Raw genomic sequence first — 27,781 nt, forward strand, 5'->3', positions numbered from 1 at the left:
GACATTGACCTGAAGCAGCAGTACCTGTGGGTCTCCTGCCGAGGCCTACAGAGGCCAGACAATAAATGAAGTTATAGTTAGAGTCTGGCTCACTATGGGTCCGTTGGGATCAGAGATCAACTCAGATGTCCCAAATGTATCACTGGGATTGATATACTTCACAGTTAGAATAATTTCCATCTCTTGTCCTTGGCCTGTAGAGTAAAAGCTATCATAGTTGCGAAGGCCAAGTAGAAGTCTTTGAAACTGCCTCCTCTGGCCAAGAGAGTAAATCTTAAACAATATCACAGTGCCACAGGAATGGTGGAAATCAATGATACCCTGAAATATATAAAGGATGCAGGAATAATAGTTTGCATCACATCTCCATTTAATTCAACAGCCTGGCCTCTTCAGAAGTCAGATTAATTAGCAGAACTGTTATAAATACCAGAAGTTCAACCAAACAGCAGCCCCAACTTCAGCTGCCATGCCAAGCATAGCATTATTTCTAAAGCAGAATAATATGACCTCGGGTACATGTTATGTGGCCATTTATTTGTAGAATACTTTCTTTACTATCCCAAAGGAAGAAAGACAATTAGAAATAGTTGATGTCCACATGAAATAAACAAACAACACTATTCACTGACAATTTAGCCCCAGGGTTATGTTAACTTTATCTTTCTCATAATATGGCCCAAAGAGACCTGAATTATCTGAAAATCCTATGGAGCATAATATTGATCCATTTAATCAATGACATCATGCTATTAAACAGGTTGAGCAAGAGGTGGCTAGCAGGCTGGAGGCTTGTGCTCCACAGCATGGGAAACTAACCCTGTCAAGAATCAGGAACCTGTCCCTTCTTCATTAAAGGTTTTAAGGGACCCGTGTTCAGGGCAGTGCTAGATGATCCCCCTCAAAATAAAAGACAAATTTCTGCATCCCCTATAAGAAAGGAGAAAGCGCAGTCCCTAGGAGGCTGCTTTGGATTCTGTAAGCAACATACTCCACACCGAAGAATATTTTTCTGGCCCATACTCCAGGTGACATAAAAAGCTTCCAGCTTTATACACTGGCAAAAGAAAGGGCTCTGTCAGGTCTGAGTAGTGGTATAAGGAGCCTTGACACTTGGGCTATAGGATCCGGCAGATCCTATGATGTCAGAGTTGTCAGGTTTAGAAAAGATGCAGTCTGGAGTAAATGGAAACCTTAGTAGGAAAATCGCAGGTCAGGTCCCTGGGGTTCTGGAGCAAGGTTGCACATATTTTAAAAATTAGCTCTTGGCATGCTACGGGTAAAGAGAGAATGCTTGACCAGGGGACACTAAGTGACACCAAATGAAATGTGTCTTGTTGAACCCATCATGTCATAAATTCTGAGGGGCCCCGTTGCAATTCATCACAAGATAAAAGTATTACATTTAGGATGAAGCACAAAGAAGACCAGAGGGCACAAGCCATCAGCATGAGCAGATAGTAGACATCACCATTGCTTTTGCATCCGTACCCCTCTCTCAGCTCACTCTGATGGCCATATGGGGTAGGAGCGGTGTCTTGAACAACAAGCTGAAGGAAAAAAAATGGCTGACAGATGAGTTGGTTAAGTATGTGGATGAAAGTTGAAACTGGACAGCAGCTCCATTACAGCCTCATTCAGCAATAGCCTTGAAACAGAGGGGAGGGACAATCTTCTGAATGGGCAGAGTGTCAGGTAGTGCACCTGGTCATCCACTTTGTGTGGAAGGAAAAGTGACCTGACATTGGAACATAGACAAACTAACAGGCAATGGCAAGTAGTCTGGGTGGCTGGTCAGAGGTCTGAAAAGGTAGAGATTTAGAAGACTGCAGACAAAGAGGTCTTAGAGAATTAGAGGTATGTGGATATACAACATATTAGTGCAAAAAGTGAGCAAAAAGTATGAAGATCTTATTATCACATATCAATGTGTCAAGAAGTAAACATTATGGAAGGAGAACTAAACAACCGAGTAAACAAAATCATTCGGCTGGCTGATGTTAGCCTGTCTTTGTTAGTGGCCATCCCAGTGGCCATGACCAATGGACACCTGAAGAAAATGACCATGAAGGCAAAAAATGGAATCTAAACAAGGGCCCATTAGCATGGAGCCCACTACCACAGCTGACCTGTCTACTGCCTCATTTGAAAGCTCAACCTGACAGTCAGAGAGAGCAAAATTGAGCTCCTAATATGTCATCATTCCTTTAGGGGATCAAGCAGCCCGTTGGTGACAAGTTGACTACATTGGGACCTTCCATCCTGAGCAGAAAGCAGTTCCATCTCATGGAAATAGTTACTTATTTTGGGTATGCGTTTGCACTTCCTACCTAACAATCTTCATTTGGCACCACTATCTGGGGATTTACAAAATGCGGGATCCACAGATGTGGACTATAACACAATATAGCATCCAATCAGGGAACCACTTCACAGCAAAGGTGGTGCAGGAGGGTACCTGTGATCATGGGTTCCACTTGTTGTGTCACATGCTGCATGTCCCAGAAGCTGCTAGCCTAACAAAACACTGGAATGGCCTCCTAGGGGTGAAGTTCAAGCACCTGCTGGGAAATAATACTCAGCAAGAATGAAGTGCTATTTCCCAGGATGCAACAGACCTTGATATGGTGGCTCAGAGTCCCTAACAAGAACAGTGAAACAGGTGGAGGAAATAAGGGATTAAAAAGGAATAGCCCAATTTACTGTCATTCCCAATGACCCACTAGGGGATGTAGTGTTTCCTGTTCCTGCGACTCTGATCTTTGTGGAATTAGAGGTCCTAGTCCCCAAAGGTGGCAAATTCTTGCTAGGGGATACAACAAGAGTCCCACTGAGCTGAACTTCATCTGTTACCTAGGCACTTTGGATTTCTTGAGCCCAGAGACAAGCAGGCAATAAGAGGAGTTAATGCTCGGCAGCAGACTCTAATTCTGATCAGCAGGAGGAGGTAGGCTTGATGTTACACAACGGGGGCAAGTAAACATATGTGTGGTACTCCGGTGATTCACTTGCATACTCTTAATACTATTGGGTTGTCGGAAAAGTCATGACGCATGTTTGCAACAGATGGCACTAGTTCCTTTTTGGAAGTACTAGAGTCACTCACATCTATGTTATTGCTATGTCATTTGACAGCTGACAGTTCTAGCTTCATTCTAAAATAAAATTGAGCGATTTGGTTGAGTTTTGGAGATTTTACAACAAGTTGAAGATGGAAGACCAAACTGCATTTTCACCATAATTTACTGTTTTACTTCCATAAAGGGAAGAACACGCATCAAGCTTGTGAAAAGTTGCATAGTTTACAGTGACATGTTTACAAGAACGTCAGTGCAAACGATGGTTCACGAAATTCTGTGCTGGTGATTTTTTTTTTTTAAGATTTTTATTGGGGTACTGGGGGGATGGGAACAGTGTTGGGGAATTGGGGGAAGGGGAACAGACAAGTTGCTGTTGTTTTGTTCTTCAGTCTAGTTGTGGAGGACGTTGCTTCACTGGCCCAAGTTGGCATCATCATTGCGCTCTTCCCGGGTGAGGCAGATCAGTCGCTGGCTTCTGGACGGCCGCTCACTGTGGCTGCTGGCCGCTCACGCTGGCTGCTGGCTACACACGGTAGCCCATGGCAACCCACTGCCACAAGGGCTGCAGCCTACGCTGTTGCCGGCGACTCATGGCAGCCCAGCTCCAGGTTGAGCTGCTGTTCAGCATCTTAGCTGTAGAAGGCAGTGTCACTGGCCCTCATATGTGGAATCCGAACCGGGGCCCTCTGGCGTCCCAAGCCAGTTCTTAACCATCGCACCACTCTGCTGACCCTGTGCTGGTGATTTTGATCTCAACAACACTCCTTGGTCAGGGAGGCCCACCGAGGTTGATGATGACAAAATAAAGGCATTGATCGAGTCAAACCCATGTTACATGACACTAACACGAAATATTGCATAAACATTGAACATCCATCATTCAAGCGTTCATGACCACCTGAAGAAGCTGGGATATGTAAGCAAGCTCGATATTTGGGTTCCTCATGGACTCAAAGAAGTTCATTTGATGGTGCGTATAAACATCTGCAATATGCTCATTAAACGTGAGGAAAACAATCCTTTTTTGAAGCGGTTGATAACTGCTGATAAGTGGATTATTTACAACACTGTGGTGCACAAACGGTCTTGGTCTCGACGTGATGATTTGCCTCAAATGACATCAAAAGCAGACATTCATCAGAGGAAGGTTATGCTCTCAGTGTGGTGGGATTTTAAAGGTGTAGTGTTTTTTGAACTCCTACCAAGGAACCAAACAATCAATTTGAATATGTACTGTCGGCAATTGGACAGTTTGAATGACTCCATCATCCAGAAATGTCCAGAGCTTGTTAATTGTAAAGGAGTTGTGTTCCATTGTGACAATGTGAGACCACACACGTTTGATCACCCGTCAAAAATTATTGGAGCTTGGATGGGATATGTTGCCACACCCACCATACTCGCCTGACCTTGTGCCATCAGACTTCCACTTGTTTCTGCTCTCTTCAAAACTCCTTGCCTGGTATAATGTTCAATTCAGATGAGGCTGTAAATCAGCACCTTGTTCAGTTTTTCGTAGATAAAGATAGGTCCTTCTATAAACGAGGAATTATGACGCTCACTGAAAGATCGCAAAAGATTATCGAACAAAACGGGCAATATATCATTGATTAGTCTTTTTTCTTTATATAAATAAATGACCTTTGAAAAACACAGACAAAGTACGTCATGGCTTTTCCGACAACCATATACCTTGCCCCTACTACCTTGTGTAAATGGGCAAGTGCAGCAACATCTGCCTGAGAAGAAGATTATTACCAGGGGCTCAAATTTCTCAGGAGTTAGGGTTTTTACACCACCTGTTTAATCACTGAGACGGCAGAGGTGGTAGCTGGGAGTGAGAGAAATTTAGAATGAATAGTGGAAGAAACAAGCAATGAGTTCAGCTGTGGCTCAAGACCAACTGTGAACACATGGGCTGTAGTTTGCCCACTAATTTCTTTTCTCAGTTTCCCTTTGGGAAGAGAGGCGCATTGGAACCCTGGAAGAACTGTTCCCTGAATGTGTATAGAGAGTGGATCTACCTGGTGGACCGTGACAGATACAGAGGTGTGCTGCTCAGACACCTCTTCAAGGAGACATTTTTTGCCTAGCTGTTTGGAGTGTCATTAGGTGACAGCCTTCAACTGTTAACATTTTCAAGTCCGCCTCACATTTTGATTTGAAGCCTCACTCTTCTTGAAGTGGCTGCAGCCAATGACTGAGCAAGCCTGTGTTATCTCAGGGTGGATAAAACAATACTCCTGCCCCATCCAGTTTCCTCCCTTTTCTTTTCATCTTTTTACATTCTTAACTCTATCTCACTGTTTGCTTCCTGGAGGACCCAAAAAGACAAACCTATGTCTTTTCTAGCTCTATTAAGCTCCTCCAGGTTCAACTTGAATTTTCCTATTTCTTTTGATAATAGTAGAGATAGTACTGCGTTTTTTCAGATGTGCATACAAATGTTTACCAGATTCATCTCCTGTGTCCTGTATTGATACAACTGAAATCAATTCCCTTAAATAATTTAAGACAACAAAATGCACCTTTAACTATAGCCAAATCTCTTAAATATGAAAAAGATAGATAATACTATTATATAGTAGGAATTATCTCAACCACAACAAGCGTATCAACTAATTCAATTATTAAAACTATGCTGTGGGGTGGGTACTATTATTCCTAACAATCAGAAATAGCATGCAACAGTGTGAAATAACCGGCTCCAAGGTCAATCGTCCATAAGTGTATCAACAGATTCATGACTTAGACGTAAGTAGTCTGGCTTGTGTCATACTTCAACATAAGTAGTCTGGCCCGTCATTTTCCGTAAGCATTATACTCTTCTGCCTCTAGGAAAGGGTTGGTAGCACCAGCACACTAAAACTGTTAACAGAGCAGTGTTTGGAGAAACCAGGCCTGATTTATACACAAGGTTGGGGAACATAAAGATACGGTTGTTTTAGAGAAAGTTAGATCTCAAAACAGTAACAAGTAAGTGAAACTTTAGGTTTTGTTACTATTGAAAAGTAAAGCTTAAAACACATTGATATTTTACCTCTTATCTCTGTACAGATAGCCATTTCCAAGTCCACTAAGCAATGTCCTTCTTCTCATATGTCTCACCAGCTGGTACCTTAACTTAAAATAGAAGCATCATCTTCTCTATAGAATTAGCTGCTCCTCATTACTTCACTCTGTTTATGGCCCAACATTCTCCCATTTACTTGGGTTTAAAATCTTGGAATTTAGTAGGCACTTAATTTAACACTTCTATTTTTGTTTATAATGGGTTCTCAGTCTAATTACTGTAAAAAGTCTGAAAGAGGTATCTTCTGTTCTTAAGATTTTCACGAAAAATCACTACTACGGTCTACTTTTTACAACTGCAAAGAAATAGTTCTAAAGTATATTTTGCTACTAATCACCACCAGCCCAGCCGCCTGAAAGCACGTTCTGGAGCTTATCCGGAAGAACTACAATTCCCGTAGTACATTGCGGCTTTCTCAGCCTAAAAACTATAGTTGCCTTGCGTCATTTCCACCCTCATGGGCGGTGGATGCTGGACTTTGTAGTTTGTATCAACTTCTCTTTTGTCGCCGTCTTGGGAAGGGGAAAGCGTGGCCGGATAGACTTCTCTGAATCTGGTATTATGATATGGTGGGGTTTTTTTATAAGTAGGATGACATATCAAAACCACCGTAGCATCAGGTTTGTATGTATTTCACGTTCCGCCTTCCTCCTACTGCCTGGGCCGGGAGGGGGAAGTGACGCGCATCCGGTGTAATGGCGGCGCGGTGGAGCTCCAGGTAATTACTGAACTCCGTAGACTCGCCGCAGGCAGCGAACCGAAGTGCGGGTGGTGGGTTGTCGGGCCGGGTGGGGAGTGAAAGGTGTCCAGGAGTGGGTGCGCGGTGGTTCGCCCGGCTGAAGGCGACGCCGGGGTGCGCGCGGCTCTCTTCCCGCCGCGCGCCGGCTGGCGAGGCTGCGGTGTCAGAGCTGGTCGGGCGGAGGGGCCAGCGGGTGGGGAGGGCGGCCTGCGCCCCTGGCCGCCTGCAAGGGCGCACCTGGCTTCCTAGTGAGGCGCCTGATACTGCGTTTCCACGCTGTCTTTGTTGCTGCAATCCAGCAGCAACGCTAGTTGCCCTTTATTGTATGAGGTGTGTGTTTCCGGCGCTGATTGTCGAGTCGTTTCGCCTTCCCAAGGCCCCGCGCTTAGCCCGGCCGCAGACTATGGAGTGGGAGTAATGAGCTGTAGTTAATTGAAAACTAGTGTAAATTTCACTCCTGTGCCTCTTTCCGGCGTAATGCCCAATGTGGACTGCTTCTTTGAAATTTCATTAGTTGTTTCTTTTTCATACATTTGCCCCGTAAATGTGATTCTTCCTAGTAGGGACTCTGTTCCTCAGTGTGTGTTCTTACTCTGCGTGTCATCCTTTATCCTCCCATAAATTGATCTACCTCCAATAATGTGATAACTCCCAAACTTGGGTCTCCAGTCTCCACCTCTCTGCTGAGCTCCGGATCCCACAGCACACTTGTATATATAATAGTAATCAAATAGTGAATCTCACGGAGTCTAACTGCAATATCGCTTTATCTATTTTCACGTAATCCTCACAAGTCTTTGAGATAAACGGAGAAGGAAAAAAATAGGGAAAGGCTATTCCAGATTCAAGAATGAGGTGATTGAAAAAGGGGGGTAAGTGGACCCTTTGCGCTTTTAGGTGTCCACAGACTAGAAACAGGTAAACAAGCAAACTTGAGCTTCAGAAGACCAGTTAACCTGCTTTAACTGTATTGTTTTAGGATTGCCTGTGAACTGAGGAGTTAACCTCAATTACCATCCCACTGTGGAAACGCAGATGTAGAATCGGCATTAACAGTGTGATTTTGATCAAAAGAAGAGTTAACATGCAGCATCTGTAGGACGAGGAGACCTCCTTGTGTTGCTGCTGGGTGATGGACTAGTAAACCAAAGATTTCAGTCCTGCTTCAGCACGTGTCAGGTCTGTCGCTTGGGGCAGGTTACCTAACATCTTTAGTCTGAAAAATGTGTATAACAGTAATACCTACTCCAGTGGGTCGTTTTGAGAATGAAGAAAAATAATGCATGTAAGGCACTGTGTACAGTGCCTGGCATATAGTTTTAGCTGTTATATTATCGTTACTACTATGATGGAGTTGATGAATTCTCTTTATGCCTCAGTTCTTGTTCTTTGATTATGAATGTTGCCCTTCCACCTGTAAGTGCCCATGCCACTTTTATGGAGCCTTTACCACCTGACCTGGCTGAGGCCCTGAGACTTAAGCCAAGAACCTTGATCCAATACCCTGGCCTGGTGGTTCTGAATGTCTCCTCAGTCGGCAGCATCAGCAGCTCCATAGAACTTGTTAGCAATATATTGGGTTGTTGGAAAAGTCATGACGCATGTTTGCGACAGATGGCACTAGTTCATTTTTGGAAGTACTAGAGTCATTTGCATCTATGTTATTGCTATGTCATTTGACAGCTGACAGTTCTAGCTTCACTGTAAAAAAAATTCAGCGATATGGTTGAGTTTTGGAGATTTTACAACAAGTTGAAGATAGAAGACCAAACTGCATTTTTGCCATATTTTACTGTTTTACTTCCATAAAGGGAAGAACGCGCATCAAGCTTGTGAAAAGTTGCATAAAGTTTATGGTGACAATGCTGTACAAGAACATCAGTGCCAATGATGGTTCACAAAATTCTGTGCTGGTGATTTTGATCTCAACAACGCTTCTCGGTCAGGGAGGCCCACTGAGGTTGATAACGAGAAAATAAAGGCATTGATGGAGTCAAACCCATGTTAAACAACACGAGAGATTGCATAAACATTGAACATTCATCATTCAAGCGTTCACGACCACTTGAAGAAGCTGGGATACGTAAGCAAGCTCAATACTTGGGTTCTGCATGAACTCGAAGTTCATCTGACAGCGCGTATGAACATCTGCAATATACTCATTAAACGTGAGGAAAACGATCCTTTTTTGAAGTGACTAATAACAGGTGATGAGAAGTGAATTGTTTACAACAGTGTGGTGCGCAAACTGTCTTGGTCCCGATGTGATGATTCACCTCAAATGACATTGAAAGCAGACATTCATTGCAAGTGGCTCTCAACCTGTGGGTCGCGACCCCTTGGTTGAATGACCCTTTCACAGGGGTCGCCTAAGACCATTGGAAAACAAAAAGATATTTACATTACAATTCATAACAGTAGCAAAATTACAGTTATAGAGTAGCAATGAAAATGATTTTATGGTTGGGGGTCACCACACATGAGGAACTGTATTAAGGGGTCGCGGCCTTAGGAAGGTTGAGAACTGCTGCATTAGAGGAAGGTTATGCTCTCAGTGTGATGGGATTTTAAAGGTATTGTGTTTTTCGAGCTCCTACCAAGGAACCAAACAATCAATTTGAATGTGTAGTCAGCAATTGGACAGTTTGAACGAATCCATCATCCAGAAATGTCCAGAGCTTGTTAATTGTAAGGGAGTTGTGTTCCATCACAACAACATGAGACCACACATAAGTTTGATCACCCGTCAAAAATTATTGGATCTTGGATGGGATGTGTTGCCATTCCCACCATACTCGCCTGACGTTGCGCCGTCAGACTTCCACTTGTTTTGCTCTCTTCAAAACTCCTTGCGTGGTATAAGGTTCAATTCAGATACGGCTGTACAGCACCTTGTTCAGTTTTTCGCAAATAAGGACAGGTCCTTCTATGAACGAGGAACTATGAAGCTCACTGAAAGATGGCAAAAGGTTATTGAACAAAACGGGCAATATATCACTGATTGATCTTTGTTCTTTATATAAATAAATGACCTTTGAAAAACAGACAAAAAAGTCATGACTTTTCCGACAACCCAATAAATTATTGGGCTTCACTCCAGTTTTATTGAATCAGAAACTGGGGAGTGGGGGGGCCCATCAGTCTTTTTTACCAAACCATCCATGTGATTCTCATGCCAATTAGTTTGAAAGCCACTGTTCTAGCCCATCTCCTAGGGATCTGTTATGGTTCACCCTTTGCCCCACCCCCCAGAATCAGGTTTGCTGCCTTCCTTGCTTCAAAGTATTTGAGCTACAGCCATGTTATTAGGCCCCCATGTCCTTCTCTACTTTGGATAGTTTAGCTCCAATCACGTCTTGAATTGTGACACCACCTAGACTATTTAACTGTCTTTCCTAAACCACCCTTCTTAGCTTTGTCAGTTTTCGCAGTTGCTAGATTGTTAGAGGTTAACTCTCCTCTCTGATGATTATACATTGTAAGTGGCTTATAGTGGCTGTTGTAGCTGAGACCACGTAAGACAGTACACACTGTTATTTGTAATGCCTATGCTGTAATTTGAACATTATTTGCTGTTTATTGGTCACTTGTATTTATACTGCACTTTGTGCTATATGATGTATCCCTAACTAGCCTAGAGCTAGTTTTGGGAAAAAGTGGTTATCGGTAATATAGCTAATCCCACTGATGACTTAGGGCTTCCTTATTGCATTTCTCTCCCTTTCTGTTCAAGTCTGAGAATCCTAGTATGGGGGGTGATGGAACAAAAAGACCTCTGGTGTCTTAGTTTCAGCAAACTTCCAGACTTACTAAACCTATAACATAAATATTTTTTTTTTAGTATATGCATTTTTCAATTGGCCATTGAAGAAACATTTCAATGCCTATGACAGTACAAACTTTCAAAGCATTTTCTTCAAAAATAACACATCAGGAGAGGAAGCAATGGATTAAAGCAAGCCTTTGCTATTTGTAGCCAAGCTAATAAGTCTTTCCCTGTGAACAGATACCAAAAAGATGGTTTGGGCTGCCTTGGCCTGGGGACATACAGGCTCCTGTGATTATAGAATGGGTTCACTAATGGGAAGGGGAGACCTGGCGAAGATTCATGTTTAACTTGACTTTGAGCCTAACTCATAAATGGATCAGGCTAGACAGAGTTCAGCACTTCCATCTGAAAAGTAACCTTGAGAGTCCTTCCCTGAATTAGCTGGTCAGGATAGCTTTTCTCAGGAAGGAGCCTCTGGTGGAATGTAGTGCTGTGTGTCTAGTGGCCACTTCATAAATCTCTGTGGAGACCACCACCTCTTAAGTTTTCTTTAAAACTTAGAACGTAGTTTACTAAATGGCTTTTTAAATAAATAATTAGAAAACCCACTTTGAGAGCTGTGCTTTGAGAGTTAACAGAACAGATCCAGCCCATATACTTAATTGGGCAAACTGAGGAACACAGCCTGAATGAAGGCATACAGCACCCTCAATAATTAGACTTGTTTTTGTAAGTTGAAGTAACTGCAACTTAAGTGTCCAATTTCCCCTTGCAGTGCCATCAAAAGAACTGGTATGTTTTTCATCTCAAATAGGGACATTTATTCAAGCTGCTCAAGTTAACCTGGGGTAAAGACGGGATGGCACCTGATAGTGCTGTCTTGATGAAGTTGATGAGAGCTTGGGGGTTCCTGGAAGTAGGGACTGATAGGTGGGACAAGGCTGCTGTGGTATTCATTGGTAAAAAAGTTGTAAAAATATCTTTATTGAGGGTTCTATGTAAGCAAAAATAGTAATAATCATCAAAAGCCCCACTCCCTTCTTTATGTTTAATTCTAGAATTGGAACCTATTAAGTGGCAGGCACTGTCCTAGGTTCTACGTATATGGCCGTGACCAAGAACTTCAGGTATCCAGTGTTGTCATACAAGGTCTTTCACGCTTTAGCTTTCATGAGTTTTGTGTTCCATCTTATTTGTGCTTAATATTTGTATGTGCCCTATACTCAAACAGCCTGGAATCCCCTAAATTATTTTATATCTCGGAGTCTTGACACATGCTGAGCTCATTGCCTTAATGACCTTTCCCCCTTTCCATATGGAGAATGACCTTTCCTACTTGTCCTTGAAGATTCAGCTTTAAGACCCATTTCTTTCTGTATGCCCCAGGCCCACTTAGTTGCACTTCGTCTTTCCCAGTAGTATTGTGTTTGTAACGTTGCAACATTTAGACTTTTCTTCTCTGCCTGAGGATAGGAATATTGATTTCTTGGATTTCAGTGCCATGTGTGCAGCTTATTAAGGTATACATCACCTCACTGTACACACACACTGCCTTTAACCTTTTCTCGTTAATGTGTTTCCAAAGAATAGGGGGTAAATTAAAAAAGTAGAGAGAGACCATGACCGTACTGCTCTTTCTATTAAACTTAATACTTTCTCATTTTCTGTATGAGTACTTTTCTGAAGCACTTCTTAGTATAAGTATCACTTATGGTTCCAGCCTCATCATTTTTTTCAGTTCTGTTTTCCTGTTTGTCCTGTACAAAATCTTTCAATTTTTACAACCTCATTAAGGAGGCTCATCTGCACAAATACAAACTGGAACTCAAAATGAAGAAGGACGCATCCAGTGGGTGATGAGAAGCAGTAGAGCTATTTAACACAAAGCATGTATTAAGTAAAGTGGCGAGGGGTATGGTATAGGTTTGGAATTCAAGTTTTTGTCTCCCTTTGTTATCGTACTAATAGGTATAAATTTGGCTTAGTCACTAGACCAAGAAAACCAATAATAATAATAATAATAATAATAATAATAGCTCAATGAATTAGATGCTGCGGTTAGCAAAGAAAGTTAAATCCTGTTGAGCTGTGAACCAAGGGCTGTTTGGGGAAACTAAAGCAAGATAAAGTGGCTTAGCAGGATATAAATACAAGTGATGGAGGGTTTAGTACCAGCAGAGATGTCCCTTAGGATTTATTTTTATTCAGTAACTAGAGGGACTGCTACTGAAGAACTCTTTTCTATTAAAGGATAATGTGTGGAGACAGCTGATACAATAGACACCAAGACAAAATTTCCATTTTAAAAACTTAGAAGGAAACTTGGAAAGTATGGAATAATATTGCATATATCATGGTGGAATATGCTTTTAATTTAAGGCCTGGGTTTCCCTGTGGGCAGCTAATTAAGGATCCTTTTGCCCCATATGGGTAGAATACAGTGGAGCCCTACCAGCTTGTAGTATACATATATAATTTATATTTTCATAGGCATGTTGGAAAAGTTCTTATAGCCTAGAGGTAAAGAAGACCTTGTGAAAAGTAAAAAACAATTTGCCTTCTTCTAAAATGAAGGTTGTCTCATTATGGGATCTTTACTAAATGGAGCCTTACTCCTACCTTTTGTATATGTTATCAGAGGGAAGGGGGGTTCGGGGGGCAGGTTTGAGGCTATCTCCTATTAATTGAGAAGGTAAAATTAGTCGGATTTGGAAACTGACTGGGAGTGAAGAAAAGGAAATGGTCACTTGGCTGGCTTTGTAAGTGATATCTTAGAGGAAGAGCTGGTTTGAGGAGAGGAGGAAATGATGAGTCACAATTTGGACTTCCCTAGTTCCAAGGGTCTTTGGAACATCCACATGCAGGTTTCCTATAGGCATTTGGACATAGGATTTGGAACTCGGTAGCATAGATTGGGGTGGAGTAAAAGTCATCTTATAAATGTTAGTTGAAGGTATGGGGGTAGAGATGGTCTTCCAGAGGGAATATAGAGAAAAGATAAGGACTGCTCATTTGTTCATTTAACAAATATGTATTGAGAGCTTTCTACGTTGGGGATATGGCAATGAACAAAACAGACGAACATCCATGAGCAAAGATTAAACTCTATGGGATAGTAAATGTTAGAGAGGTGGACAGAGGAACACAGACAGAAGGAAAACCAGATGAACGTGGTGTACCTGTAAGTTGAGAAGCACTGTCAGATGAAAGAAATGGCCGCTCTAGGAGTGGAAAACCAAATGTTGGTGGGTAAAAGGAGTTAACGAGAGGTTAAGAATTGGAAGTATCGACTGTAGACTCATTTATACACACACACACACACACACACACACACACACACACACACAACTTGGCTGTTTAAGGAAAGAGGATGGAACTAGAGGGGTTCAAGAAAAACAATTTGCCCCATAAACGTCATAATTTATATTTAAATGAATCATTAAAGAAGTTTAACATGTAGAATTTTTCTTTAAAACTAACTCAATTGGAAACCAATATTATAAATCAAGAAATAGATGATAGAAATTTTGAAACAAACAAAAATGACAGATTCCTGCTCTCATAGCCTGTATTCTGGTGAAAAGGAGCACATTGGGGATCTTCCTTTGTACCCACAAAAGATTTTTTAATTTAAGTAGTATATCCAGGTGATCATATCACTATCTTTGATTTCTTTGGTTACTTAAATACAGACCAATATGGCCTGGCTTCACAATGTAGGAAACGAATGGGGAATAATAGCTTCTCCCGGTTTATAACGAGTAATTTTTGATATGAGTTCATTGAAAAGATAAGAACTTTTAGATTTTGTCACTTTTTAAAACTCATCTAAGTGTGTCTTAAGATGTCCCCAAACTGGTGCTGTGTCCCCCTGCACAGAGTCAGAGACCAGTCACAGGCTTCTACATTTTGTTTATTCCTCATCACTTAGGAAATCCAAACGATACCCAAATACAGTCTGCACAGCTTTCAGGCCTGTACTTGAATGTCGTTATCTTCAGTCATTCAAATGGTTATGAGTCATATTGCACTCCTAGTGTACAAAGAGTAGAGTACAGGTCTGCAGTTCTTTATTTGTAATTCTTGGAGTCAGAACTGTTTTGACATTCAGAATTTTTCAGATTTTAGAGAAGAAATACAGTGCAAATATATTTATTAAGTAGCCCTCCTTTCAGTAGACGTGTTCTACTGAAATAATTGAGAAAAGGGTGCATTTTGGGCAGTAGTTGAATATTTCCCCCCTTTGGGGGTCCTGGGCAGCCTCCATTAATTAAGCACATGAATATTTCTGTAGTGCATCAAACGAAGAGTTACATGAAGTCTCAAGTAGGTGCTTGTCATGTTTTGCTGCCAAATTAGTTTATCACAAGCTTAAAAAAGATCTTTGTATTTTCAGAACTTTTCAAAATTCAGAATGGCAGCTAAGGGTTGTCACCCTGTACCTGGTGACTTCCTGAAAAGGATGGGACTGTGTTGGCCTTTTTATTTCCTTGAAATTATGAACTATGCTAAAATCAAATTACATCATTTTTCCTTGTGTGACATATCATGGGGCAAATTTCTTACTAATATGTATATATAAAAAAAAATAGCAAGAAAAAAGTTAAAGCAATTTTCTTAAACAAGGGGCTTTCCTTCAGTACAGATAGGGGAGGGCAGTAGCAGTCTTGTCATTAGTGCTTAAGGACTGTGGCCAATACGCTGCTCCTCCCTGTTTCCTGAGAAGGAAAATCACTATTTGGAAGGGGTCGGGGCTTGGGTCCTGTTTGGAGATTGTCCTGAGCATCCTGTTCCCCATTCCCATTACATTGTTTGCGTTTAGAATGTACTTAAACTAATTTTTATTTTCAATATTGTTTAATATTCCCATTTTCCAATTGGATAAATAAGGGTGTTTTGTTTTTGTTTTTGTTTTTAAACTTCGTTATAATATTTGAAGTTTGCCAGTCCTGCTGTTACTACATAGAATGCAGAAGAGCAAACTAAAGGGGATCCATTTTGTTGATTCCCTATAACAATTTTATGATAGTACGAGGTTTGACAATTAAGGTGGCAAACTGATCCTAGAAAAAGTGCTACATACCTCATTGCTGAATATCCCTACAGTCACCTTCCAAGTACTCCCCTTGGGAAGCTATGCACCAGCGCCAGCACCTAGTCCACCCTTCAAAGCAATTTTGGAAGTCTTTTTCTGGAATGGCCTTCAGAGCTGTATATTATCCTTGATGTCCTGAATGTCATCAAAATGTCTTCCTCTCAATATTTCCTTTTTCTTCGGGTAAGGAAAGCAGTCATTGGGGCCAGATCAGTAAGTAGGGAGGGTGTTCCAATATAGTTATTTGTTTACTGGCTAAAAACTCCCTCCCAGACAGTGCTGTGTGAGTTGGTGCATTGTTGTGATGCAAGAGCCATGAATTGCTGGCAAAAAATTCAGGTCGTCTAACTTTTTCACGCAGCCTTTTCAGCACTTCCAAATAGTAAACTTGGTTAACTGTTTGTCCAGTTGGTACAAATTCATAATGAATAATCCCTCTGATATCAAAAAAGGTTATCAACATCATTGCAATAAGTTCGCAAACTTAACTGTCATGCCTGGTATATTTTAGTGATTTCCTGTAACCTGGGTTGAGGACACCCAAGGGACAATGGTAGAAGTATCCTACTGAAATATTCGAGAAAACAGTGCATTTCAGGCATTAGTTGAATATTTTCTCATTTTCTGAATTTTTGAGATAATTGCAGAATTTACAGTTTTGTAACTTCCAGTTAATTTAAAGTTACAGATGTTATTAAATATTTTGCTTTCTGATGCTTGCTAAAACTCATAGAACCATCTTCATTATTTTTAAACTACATCTTATTGTACAATCTCCTTGCTCAGGAAGGCAGGTGTAGTTTTGCTGAGTTGCTTTCTTGTGACAAGGAAAGAGAAATTTAATAATTCATCATAATATCCTAGTGATGCTAAAAAGAGGTACGAGAGCTGTAAACTCTAGATAAATTGCTCTCATTGCAGGAATTTCCAATTAGTCCAAGTATCAAGAATCTACATGTTGAACTTTCAGAATTTCCCTATAGGCATATTCTGTATAAATCTGGACGATGATAGTACTTTATGCATTTTTTTTTGTTAGAAGTGCAGTAGCAATCTACTTTGTAATATTGTAAATTTCACTTGGAACATGGAAATGTAACAGATTGTACTTGGTTGCCAGAAATTATTTGGTGATGATGGTTGAAAGGGTAGAAAGGGGAAAGATGACACTGATCAGAAAGAAAACTCATTCAATTTACATAAGGTGATTTGAAATAAAATAAAATATATAGAAAATTGCCCTTTTTTTTTTTTTTTCAAATGTGTGGTAGGTTGAGAAGAGAAACCAGAAGATTCAAAAGGGATAGCAAAGGAAAATACTAAATCTTGCCAGGCAGAGTCAGGTAATTTGCTCACGTTGCACCTGGTCACACTGAATTCTACATATGCTGACTAAATAAAGGAATCCATAATGTTTTTATTATGCATGTGTAAAAAGAAGTAGTGCCTCATTATATTAACATCATAACCTTTGTTATCTGGAACTTTGGAAAAATGGATCAGTTTAAGATAGGAACATTTTCTGGATAGTGGAGACTTTGCCTGTTTACATTTTATAATTTACCAGTTTGGCATCACTTTATTAATGTTGGCATTTCATTTTGATTCAATATCAGATGGTGTTGGCATCTGAGAAACCTTTTTGAATTTTAGCTCTCCCGTTTTCTAGCTGTAATTTACTTGGACACATTGCTTCAAATCTCTGTACCTCAACTCTCCCATTGACAAAATAAGGCCTAAAAAATCATCAAAGCAGGATAAGGATGAGGATTGAAAAGATTATAGAAGTGAAGTGCCCAGTATGTCTTTGTGGCTGCAGTAATTTATCATTCTTCATTATTGTTATGATCTTACTTTAAAGTACACATTTCTGACTTCTAAAATGGGAAATGTAACTCATTAGTTAATCTCTGGATATCTCAAGAACATCATTGGAATGTGCCATAGAATCGAATGTGTAGATGATATGTTACTTTGTTGCAGAGCTACTGTTTATACTGACAGTCCTCCCATTTACTGGTTTTGCATTAACAATTGCACATCAGTACCCTTTGGGGCACTTGTCACTATATTATTTTAAAATGACTTGTCTCAATGGATGGAATATATGTTATACAGTTGAGGAAAATGTTTTTAAAAAGTTGGTATATTATTGGCATTAGAGCTTAGAATATCTCCATTATGAATTTGGGCACAGCATTTAGGTAACAAGTGATTTTGAAATGAGTCTTTATTTTAAGTACATACTAAGATAAGCTGTCTTGGATAGCAAATATGTATCTATAAGGTTAATGTAACTAATTCTAAGAGTCCACATCGAGCCTATTCTCATTGTTCTACACAGAAAACCATGATGTGAATATAACTGTCAGCAAGTTTACAATCTTACTGAATTAGAAAGTGTTCTCTTCCACTGTTTTTTCCCCTCTGCCCAAAATAGGAACTTCAGCCCACTTCCTGTTTAGAAGGAAGCCTGGGTAGAGGATATTAGTCAATTAAGTTAGTGCTGAATTCAAGTTAACATAGGTTCTTACTATATAAATAACATCCCATTTTAGAGTAGCGCAAATTGTTCAATTCAGGATCCACACGTTATATTTGTTAAGACTGTTACATCTCTTTTATTCTATATCAACTGTCCAGCTCTTTTCTTTCTGTTTTTTGTCCCCCATGCTGTTGAATTGTTGGAGAAACTGGTTCATTTGTCTGTGTGTTAAAGCCCACCAATGAAAACTCACCAGTAAGACACCTAATTACTAGTCAAAGTTTATTAATTTACTGCAGCAAGGGAGAAAGCATCCTGTAGGGAATCATGGGGTGCCTCAAAAAGGGAGGTTAAGGAAGGGTACTTGAAGAGTTTGTGAGACTAGAGGTAGTCGTCAGGTACTCATCACGGTCTTGGTAGGGAATGGACAGAATTTGTAAACCAGAGAGTTGCTGGAACAGTGAATGGTCCTGTCTTTAGTACACATACACTATAACCCCTCAGATATTATGTTTCCTTTAAACAGACCCATGTATTTTAGATGAAGTAAAAAGTAGTCTTTCATATTTCCCGAGAAAGTTACCATTTCCAGTGTTCTTCATTTCTTTCTGAAAATCTGGATTTCCATCTGGTATCATTTCTCTTCAGCTTGAGGGACTTCCGTTAGCATTTCTCATAGTGCAGGTCAGCTGGCGATACAGTCTCTTAGTTGTTTTTGTTTGTTTAATCAGCAAATGTCATTATTTCATCTTCATTTTAAGATTATTTTTGCTGGAATTCTAGGTTGACAGTTCTTTTGTTTCTGTTTTTCAATATTTTAAACATTGTTCCACTGTTTTCTGGTCTCTAGTTTCTGATGAGAAGTCAGCAGTAATTCTAATTATTATTTCCCTGTATGTAACAATGTTATTTCCCTCTTGCTGCTCTCAGGATTTTCTCTTTGTCTTTAGTTTTCAGCAGTTTGATTATTGACTACTTCATATGACTACGTGCATCAGTGTGGTTTTCTTTATATTTATCCTGCCTGGGATTCTCTGAGCTTTATAAATCTGCAAATTTATGCCTTTCACCAAACTGGGGAAACTTTATTTCTTGAAATATTTTTCCATCCCATTTTTTCTCTTTTTCCTTCTTGGACTTTAATTACACATATATTAGGCCTTTTGATATTGTCATACATGTCCCTGGTAGTTTTCATTAATTTTTTTTTGTTTCTCTCTCTGTTCTTTAGATTGGGTAATTTTTATTGCTCTAACGTCAAGCTCACTGACTTTATCTCCATTTTTCTATTAAGTCTAGCCAGTAGATTTTTCACTTCATATATTTTTTTAGTTCTAGAATTTCAGTTTCGTTCTCTTATATCATTTATTTTTGTTGCTGTTTTTTGTTGCTGAAATTTCCTATGTTTTTGTTTTTTTTGCAAGCATGTTATCCTTTGCACTTTTGAATATGCCTTAAAAATCTTGTATGTTAATTGCAACATCTGGGCCATCTCAGTGTTGGTGTCCTTTGATTTTATTTTTTTAATTAAAGTTTATTGGGGTGACAATATTAGCAAAGTTACATAGATTTAAGGTGTACTATTCTGTAATGCATCATTGATATATCACATTGTGTGTTCACCACCCAGAGTCAGTTCTCTTTCCATCACCATATATTTGATCCACTTTACGCTCATCCACCATCCCTTCCCCCTTACCCTCTGGTAACCACTAAACTATTGCCTGTGTCTATGAATTTTGTTTCTTCATTTGTCTTTCTTGTTCTTAATGTCATTTTAAGTTTTATATACCACATATCAGTGAAATCATATGGTTCTTGACTTTTTCTGCCTGACATTTCTTTTAGCATAATAATCTCAAGATCCATCCATGTTGTTGCAAATGGCAATATTTCATCTTTTCTCTCCCCCCCGACCCCCAGTTTTCTGATAAGTTATTATTTTTTTTAATTGTATCCTAGACATTGATACTATTATGGAAAGACTTTGGATTCTGTTACATTCCTCTGAGGAATGGTGAATTTTTAGATAATTAGCTTGATTAGACATAAATTGCAAATTCTCTCTCAGACAGCTGTTCATATTTCAGTCAGTTCTTTGATCCTTAGCAGGACTTAATTTTATACATGTGTTGGTGTAGGGGTGGTCGGAGATTTGGGAAAGTTTATACTCAACTCATGGGGCTCCCCTTCCCTGGCTCTACCCGCTTTGAGAGTCCCTTAGCTTTATTGCAGCTGCAAATACATGAGGTAGCGTGGTTTAGATTTAAATTATATTTTATACATTGATAAGTTTGTAAAGACTCATGTGTATAGTGTTTACTCACCATGCCCACTATTGTAATAGCAACTTTCCTTGACTTAGTGATCTGTGTACATCCCCATCTGTATTAAATGATGTCAGCTCTGTTACTTTAGTGTCAAGAGTATTTGTGTACATGGTCTAGTGAAAAGAATACTTAATCAGGTGTCCTCAGACTAGGTTTCTAGTTATGGTCCGCCACTAACTGGTATGCTTAGGACATTGAAATGACTTACCTGGCCTTCAGTATTATCTTTAAAAAGAAGAAATTGTACCAGGTAACCTGTAACAAACTTTTTGGCATTCAAATTAAAATTTTTTTTTAGTTACATCCAATTATTCTGATACTGAGCACAGTTGTCTTTATATTTTCTACCTCTTTTAATTCAGTTTTCTTCTATTCCATTTTGTTTTTGTAATTTTGTTACCATACAGACTATTTAGATACGCAATTCTCATAAACCATAAGCCACTTAGATAATAATTCTAATAAAATACTTGAATGGCAGTTCTATGTAAACATAACTCAATTCGGCATTTTTCAAAAATTCCTAAAATTTATTTAACAGATGGATATTGAAAGACATTTTATTTTGGCATTTAATTGTTGATGGTTAGGTTTATTCTGAGCCAAATACTTAGTTCTCACATATGCATATATCTGAAACTTTGTGCCTTTGATAGATCGCATTAGGAATTGATTATTTTACTTTAGCACATTGTATTTACATGCAGGGTACTTTTATTTCTGAGTGATCATTATTACAAGAATATTGGGTATTTCATTCTTAGTTTATGTAGAAACATTGGATCTTCTGTACTTAGTTTATACAAAGTTCCTCTTATAATTGTTTCTTCTGGTCACTTGTTTTTTAATAATGTCACAATACTATTTTATGATGTAGGTATGTATATATGTCTTCCTCACTGAGAACAAGTTGAATAAGGTTACCTGCATCAGTTATTAAATTAACTTTTGTTCCTCCCAGTCATTAGAATAAAATACTTTATTGTGTTTAATATCCCCTTCTTATTATTTGCTCTTTTGTGTAGAATCTTTTATACTAATATATGTTATTTATACATTGTTATGTGGAACTATTTAAGGATTTTTAGAATTTTTTTTTAAATTGATTATATCTGTGCCTACTAGCTTAAGAAAAAATAAGGTGGTCAAAGTTAACAAAGCTTTCTTTGGTATATTTTATAGGTGACTTTTGCAGACAGAGAAAGGAAACTCAAAGAATTCACACCATTTGATACCTATTTTTTGGACCAGCTTAAGGAGTCTGATTTATAGGATCAACTGGCAACAGAAAATGAAAAGTAGTGTGGCACACATAAAAGTAAGTTTTTGACACTTATAATAAAGAACATAAGCTTGTAGTCAATTACCTATCCTTTAAACAAAAATGCATTTATGTAATTCAGAAATTAGAACCAGACAGTAGAGTAACATCATACACACATCTAACTTACACAATTTCAGATGCAGATACTTGGTCATATGGGAGTAATAGTGTGAAAGGGGGCAGTTGGGAGAACATACAGGGTGTGTGCGCATGCGTGTATGTATGTGTATACGAATGTGTACGCGCACACACGCATCCGTGCCTGCGTGAATCAAAAGTGTGTAAGTGAGTACAAAAGTGTGTAAGTGAAAGAGAAATAAATAACAGGGCCGAAAATTCCACCATTATTCTTAAAGAGCATGCTTCCCTGAATGAGCACGGAATGAAAGACAGGAATCTTCTTCCTTAACTGCTCACAGTTCCTGCATGGCTGTCTACAAGCAAAAATAAGCCTTTTGTTGCATATTTTATATGTATAAATGAGCTCTTTATTCTGCACTGTCCTTTATACATTATACGTTCATTTATTAAATAAATATCCTCAGAATTCTTACTGTGTTGCAGTGACTGTTCTATGTACTTGGGGTGAAATGAACAAAACAAATCCTTGTTCTCATGGAGTTTACATTCTCGTGGGGGGAGACACAAATCATAAAGTTAATACATGAGTAAATTACATAGTATGTTAGAGTGTTAGTGCTAGACTTATGCTATGGAAAAAAGAAATAGGGTGATCAGCAGCATTTTTAGCAGCGAGGGCCCCTTGGAGAGGTGGCCATGTGAGCAGAGACTTGCAGGCTGTGAGGAGGTTAGCCATGTGGTGTCTGGGGGAACCATGTGCCGGGCAGAAGGAAGAGCAGGTGCAAAGGCAGAGTCTCGTATGGCTGGAACAGGCTGTGAGAAAGGGCGAAGAGTGGGCGCTGAGGCTAGATCAGCAGTAGGGATCAGCGACTCCATCTGCTTTCAGGGCTGTCCTGAATGGAGAGCATGCCATTCCACTTCTTTTCTTTGCCACTGCACGCGTCTACAAGCAGGCACGTGATCACTTCCTGGGCCTCAGGGGCATTAAAGGTGAAGGCATATTTTTATGGGGGTACTTCTCCGTTCCTCTCCTCCACCAGCTCTGTCACCCTAAACCTCCTTCTTTAAAGAGAACCAGTGGACTGGCAGCTCCATAACAGCAGGCGCCAGGTGGAAGGCTTGGTACGTGGGATGTACTTAATAAACTAGACTTACAGACTGAGGCAGGCTCTGCTGCCATCATTTCTAAATTCTGCCCATTATGAGGAAGACACGTATTTCAGCCTCCCTGCTCGTTAGACCTCCAGCCTGGGCTTGCATATCTCCTTTGGCAGGGCCTCACCATCTCCGAAGCTAGCCCCATCTGCAGTAAATACCTCCGCATATTGTTCTGAAATCTGCCTCCTTGGGACTTGTTCTCATGGGTCTAGTGGCACCTAAACAGTTAATGAATTGCAGTCTGTGTTAGGAGTGGGCCTAGTAGGTGCAGACCGCAAACTGTTAGGAGCTGGGGACATAAGAAAACAAGGAGACTTGGTGTGGTGTGGAATTGGCTCTTGACCGAGCCTGTTAGACGAGAGCACTCTGGTTAGATGGATATCTTTGTACACGGGAGAAGCATTCAGTCTTTCTCAGATCCTCTCCCTGCACGTCTTAGGTCAGGCTTCTCCACCTTTCCCTCTTGTAGCCCCAGTGGGTCCTCTGTGATAGTCCCCAGCCCAGGTGTGGGTGTCTTCAGTCAGCATGTCCAGTACCCTTTGGCTCAGCCTCCCAGCCAGTTGTCAGCTCAGCCTGTCGCCCTCTCTCCATCCTGTTAGCCACAAGCAGGTTCACTAGCTGGGTGGGGCCCAGTCTTACCTGAGGTGAAGCTCAAATCTCTCCTTGATGCTCTAAGGCTCAGGAAGCTTCAGCCGAGGATCCTTGTTTTTCTGTTGAGCCTTCCTACAGCTTCCTTACTATTGAGCTCTAAAAGCAAGCTCCCTGACTCCGTCAACCCTTCCTTCCCCTTGCTCTTGTAGACTTGCTCTCTGAGCCTAACGGATGCTCACAGCCTCTGGACTCAGGCTCCCAGCTCGGCTCACCTCCGTGTACAGCTCTGTTTACACTGTTAGAGGCTGAAGGTGGCTGCACAGTGTACCATATTTGTTTTGCTTAATGAACAATTTAGAGAATTTCTAAAGATAATTTTGATAATGTTAGTTTTAACCGCTGCTCTGACTTACAAGCTAGACTCTATGGTAAAGGAAATAGGGAAATTCTGGTTATTATTTGGATCACACCTCACAATGATTCTTCACGTACTTCAGCTAAATCCTGTTCAGCTTCTAAGGCCCAGTCAGGCTCCCCTCACCCACTGTCATCCCTCAGTGCTCTGTACTGTGGTGATAGTGCCCGCCCTACTCACCATCTCCTGGAGCCCTTTCTGTGCGTGCCAGTCACTTGTTAACTTGATCACGTTTATGACATCCTGATTCACAACTTCAGTATTTTTGGTTTCTTCCTCTTGCTCACAACAGATGTTGCAGAGATGTGTTAAAAATCATTAGCACAGAATTGAGGCCATCTCCCTAAAGTAATCAAAATAATTATACTGCCCTGGAAAAGAAAAAGTAGACTGCAGTTTTACTGTCTCTCTCTCCCCGTCTCTCTCCTCCGTCTTTGCCTCTCTTCTTCTCTTGCTTTGTCTCCCCAGGACCATCTATATAATCTGGTATGTTTAACAGTGGGACTCTGCATAACCACTCTGTCCTGTAAGGTCATAAATTCCTTAAGGGTTTTCCTCTCTTTTTGTATCCTGCAAAGCGTCTGCACAGGAATGGCAGTGTCTTACAATAGAGGATCAGTAAATGCTATGTTTGATGTTACCATGAATTGGAAGAATCTTACGCTCCTTATTTGGCTTAGGAGCTCGAGGTTTTATGGAAACTTATGTCATACATATTGAACAAATCTACTTCATTGTGTTTCTAAGTGAAATAATTTTTAAAGCTTTCCTATATACATTAGAAATGGATTCTGAAGGTGGTTGTATTGAGTGTAAAACAATAGCCAAACTATGGCTACTGTTAATTATAAATTTGATCACATGCTTATTCTCCTACATGGATTAGTCTGGCTTGTGTACACTATTGAAAAAATGCAATAGTTAATTAGACTTTTTAACAATTAACTTGTGATAATATTAGACTCAAACTTTGTTAATTAGATAGTCATAAAATAAGTTGGAGCTTTTTAAAATTTCTATGTGATATAATTTTTTATCTTTAAATGTATCTTTTTCCCATTAAGGAGAGAAGCATGTAAATATATAGAACATAATTTGATTTACTTTTTCTTAGATTTGTAGATTAAGGTTCTTTGAAAAATATACTATTTCCCTTTTCTTATAATTAGGTTAATTAAAATTATCTTAATGCTTTTAAAAAAAACTTATCAATATGAATGTTGACCAGTGGTATAAAAAATTTAACTATAAATACAAATATTTTGGCTTCTTAAATATATTGGGATTTTTAAATTAATATATGTTCTCAAACTGGATGGTTCATATCTCTGTCTCATGTGACATGTCTCTTCAGTCTCATTGTACTGAAGTTACTTATTTGTATGTCTGTTATTTTTCAAAGGTTTTGGCATAGGAGCCTATGTCTCACAAGTCATGTTTTTTAGATCCTTAGAGCCTCGCATAGTGCCATGCATATTAGATACTCTGTTGCTAAAAACAAAAATGTCTGTTCATAAATATATTCAAGTCAGTTTCTTTTAGCTATTTATCTTATCCAGATTTAGTAATCTGGATTAGAGTTGTGGTTATTACCAGCCAAGGAGATAAGCAATAAGTACAGTATTAAGACTTGGGCATAAGCACAAAAGTGAACTCTAGAAAACCTGATCCTTAGTCTTATTTTTCACCAGGAGAAGGACTTTATAAAAAATGGCATTCTATAAATTTATAACTCACTACATAGGTATAAGATTTCACAACTAAGTGGCATCGAAAATAGGAGAATTATTTTCTTCTACCTGAATTTTTTTGGTTAAAAAAGTGTATTTGGTCCATGGTGAAAAACAGATTAAAAAAAATGTTTTAAAGTAATTTCTAATGCACTTCCAATTTTCTGAGATATACATTTCATTGTCTACGTATTTTTTTTAACATAAATTTTTAAATGCCCTCTCCTCCCCTTTTTTTTCCCTTTGAAAGCATTCTTCTGGTCATGACAGAAGGGAAAACTATAATTCACATCAGAGGGCCTCCTCTCCAGAAGACAGGTAAATGGTTTTCTGTATTCCGAATGCAGTTTGAATATTTTATAAGTTTAATAAGTTATTTAGCTCTTAGGTTCCCAATTTTAGGATGAACAACTTCTTTTTGATGGTTTTATAAACAATATTACTTGAGTAGGCTGAGAACAACTCATTCTTGAGTCACTTTCCTAGGAGTTTCTAGTAAATAATTCTAGATTTTAATTTTTTAGGTGAGAGGAAATAATTTTAGTGTCTCCAATACTAAATAGAATGAAAGTTTCTAAAATGGAAAACTGAGTTGAAATCATGTTATTAGGAAGTGCTGCCTTTACTGTTACTACCGTCCTTTACATTTACATACACCTTTATAGTTTTCAAAATATTTCATGTGTAATAACTGTCTTAAGTTCAAAGATCCAGAAATACTCCCATGAATATTCATCATGCATTCATAGTAGGACTTCAGTTATTTCACTTAGTAAACTATGACCTTAAAAAATAATTTATGAAGGGGAAAGCATCCTCTAACTTGCTTTCATTTGCCTGACCTCTTCCTTACTACTTATGCACTTTCTTCTTTTTCTTCTCTTTTGTCTCTAAAAACCTTTGCTTTATGGACATCAAGTTAATTGCCATGGTTTGCAACCACTTACTACCTTTCATCAGTTACCTACTCTTTATATTAAAAAAGAAAAAAACTTCTCCACACACAGACACATACACACATCTGTGTGTGTATGTATACATTAACTGTAGACCTGTATATATATAAAATATGGATTATGTTGCTGTGTATATTATGTGAGTATATATTTAACTTCTCTTGAGCTTTTCTGACTTTCTGATTTTAGCTTTCTGATTCAACTTTTCTGATTTTACTGACTTTTAAAATTCAAACAACAGATCTCATGCTGTCCATCCTTGTTTGCTAATTTCAGTCCATCCTCACTGTTATCCAAAAATGCAGTTTCAAGAATAATAGCTGATGAATATAGTCTTTTGGAGTGGAGTTAAACTGGTCTTTATGGAGGCCAACCGATGACATTGGCCTCATTTGTTCTGTGCTTTGATAAAATAAATATATACAGATGAAGCAAAAGGAATCATTTGCAGAATAGTCTTTTTCATGCTAACTATATATGATATTCAGATATACATGTATAATATATATCTTTTGCTAAGAACAGTATTGAATCAGGATGACAAGCTTGGTTAAGTGAATTCCGGGAGTGGTTTTGTTGTACACAGACTGAACAGCTTTTATAATCACAAATGACTGAATGGGTGTTAACAAAATGAGCTGTTTGTTGAAAAGGTTTGGTAAGACATTGTTCAGTCATAGAGCTGCTTTACATTACCATTATAGGACTTTCCTAAGTATTTATAACATAGTTGTTTTCAACTTATAACTTTGGTTTTCTTATTTTATGTTAGATACGCGGAACAAGAAAGATCCCCTAGGGATCGAGATTACTTTGATTACAGCAGGTCAGACTATGAACGGTCAAGAAGAGGGCGTTCTTACGATGGTAGCATGGAGTTGCGGTTAGTATTGGAAATTTTAACTATAGAAAATTATATTTGTTTAAATTTTCTTTATGCTTTATAATAAAAACA

At 39.1% G+C, this 27,781-nt stretch overlaps 1 protein-coding gene across 7 annotated transcripts in view; it reads left to right on the forward strand.

Annotated features, from left to right (window-relative positions):
* The first annotated feature begins 6,635 nt into the window (after positions 1-6,635).
* The window catches only part of CWC22 (CWC22 spliceosome associated protein), a 56,849-nt gene continuing 35,703 nt past the window's right edge, over positions 6,636-27,781 (forward strand). Inside the window, exons 1-4 of one of the 7 annotated variants that reach the window (XM_019628237.1) lie at positions 6,636-6,709; positions 21,754-21,889; positions 26,121-26,188; positions 27,599-27,709. In XM_019628237.1, coding sequence (XP_019483782.1) covers positions 21,863-21,889; positions 26,121-26,188; positions 27,599-27,709 — 206 coding nt within the window. In that variant the 5' untranslated portion in view covers positions 6,636-6,709; positions 21,754-21,862. Of the gene's footprint in view, positions 6,723-6,751; positions 6,774-6,794; positions 6,872-7,871; positions 8,072-11,732; positions 11,789-17,077; positions 17,100-21,753; positions 21,890-26,120; positions 26,189-27,598; positions 27,710-27,781 lie in introns of those variants that run through there. The other 6 variants (XM_019628239.1, XM_019628238.1, XM_019628234.1 and 3 more) reach the window with 6 other exon arrangements.

The sequence above is a fragment of the Hipposideros armiger genome, unplaced genomic scaffold, assembly GCF_001890085.2.
Source record: "Hipposideros armiger isolate ML-2016 unplaced genomic scaffold, ASM189008v1 scaffold_765, whole genome shotgun sequence".
NCBI classification, from domain to species: domain Eukaryota; kingdom Metazoa; phylum Chordata; class Mammalia; order Chiroptera; family Hipposideridae; genus Hipposideros; species Hipposideros armiger.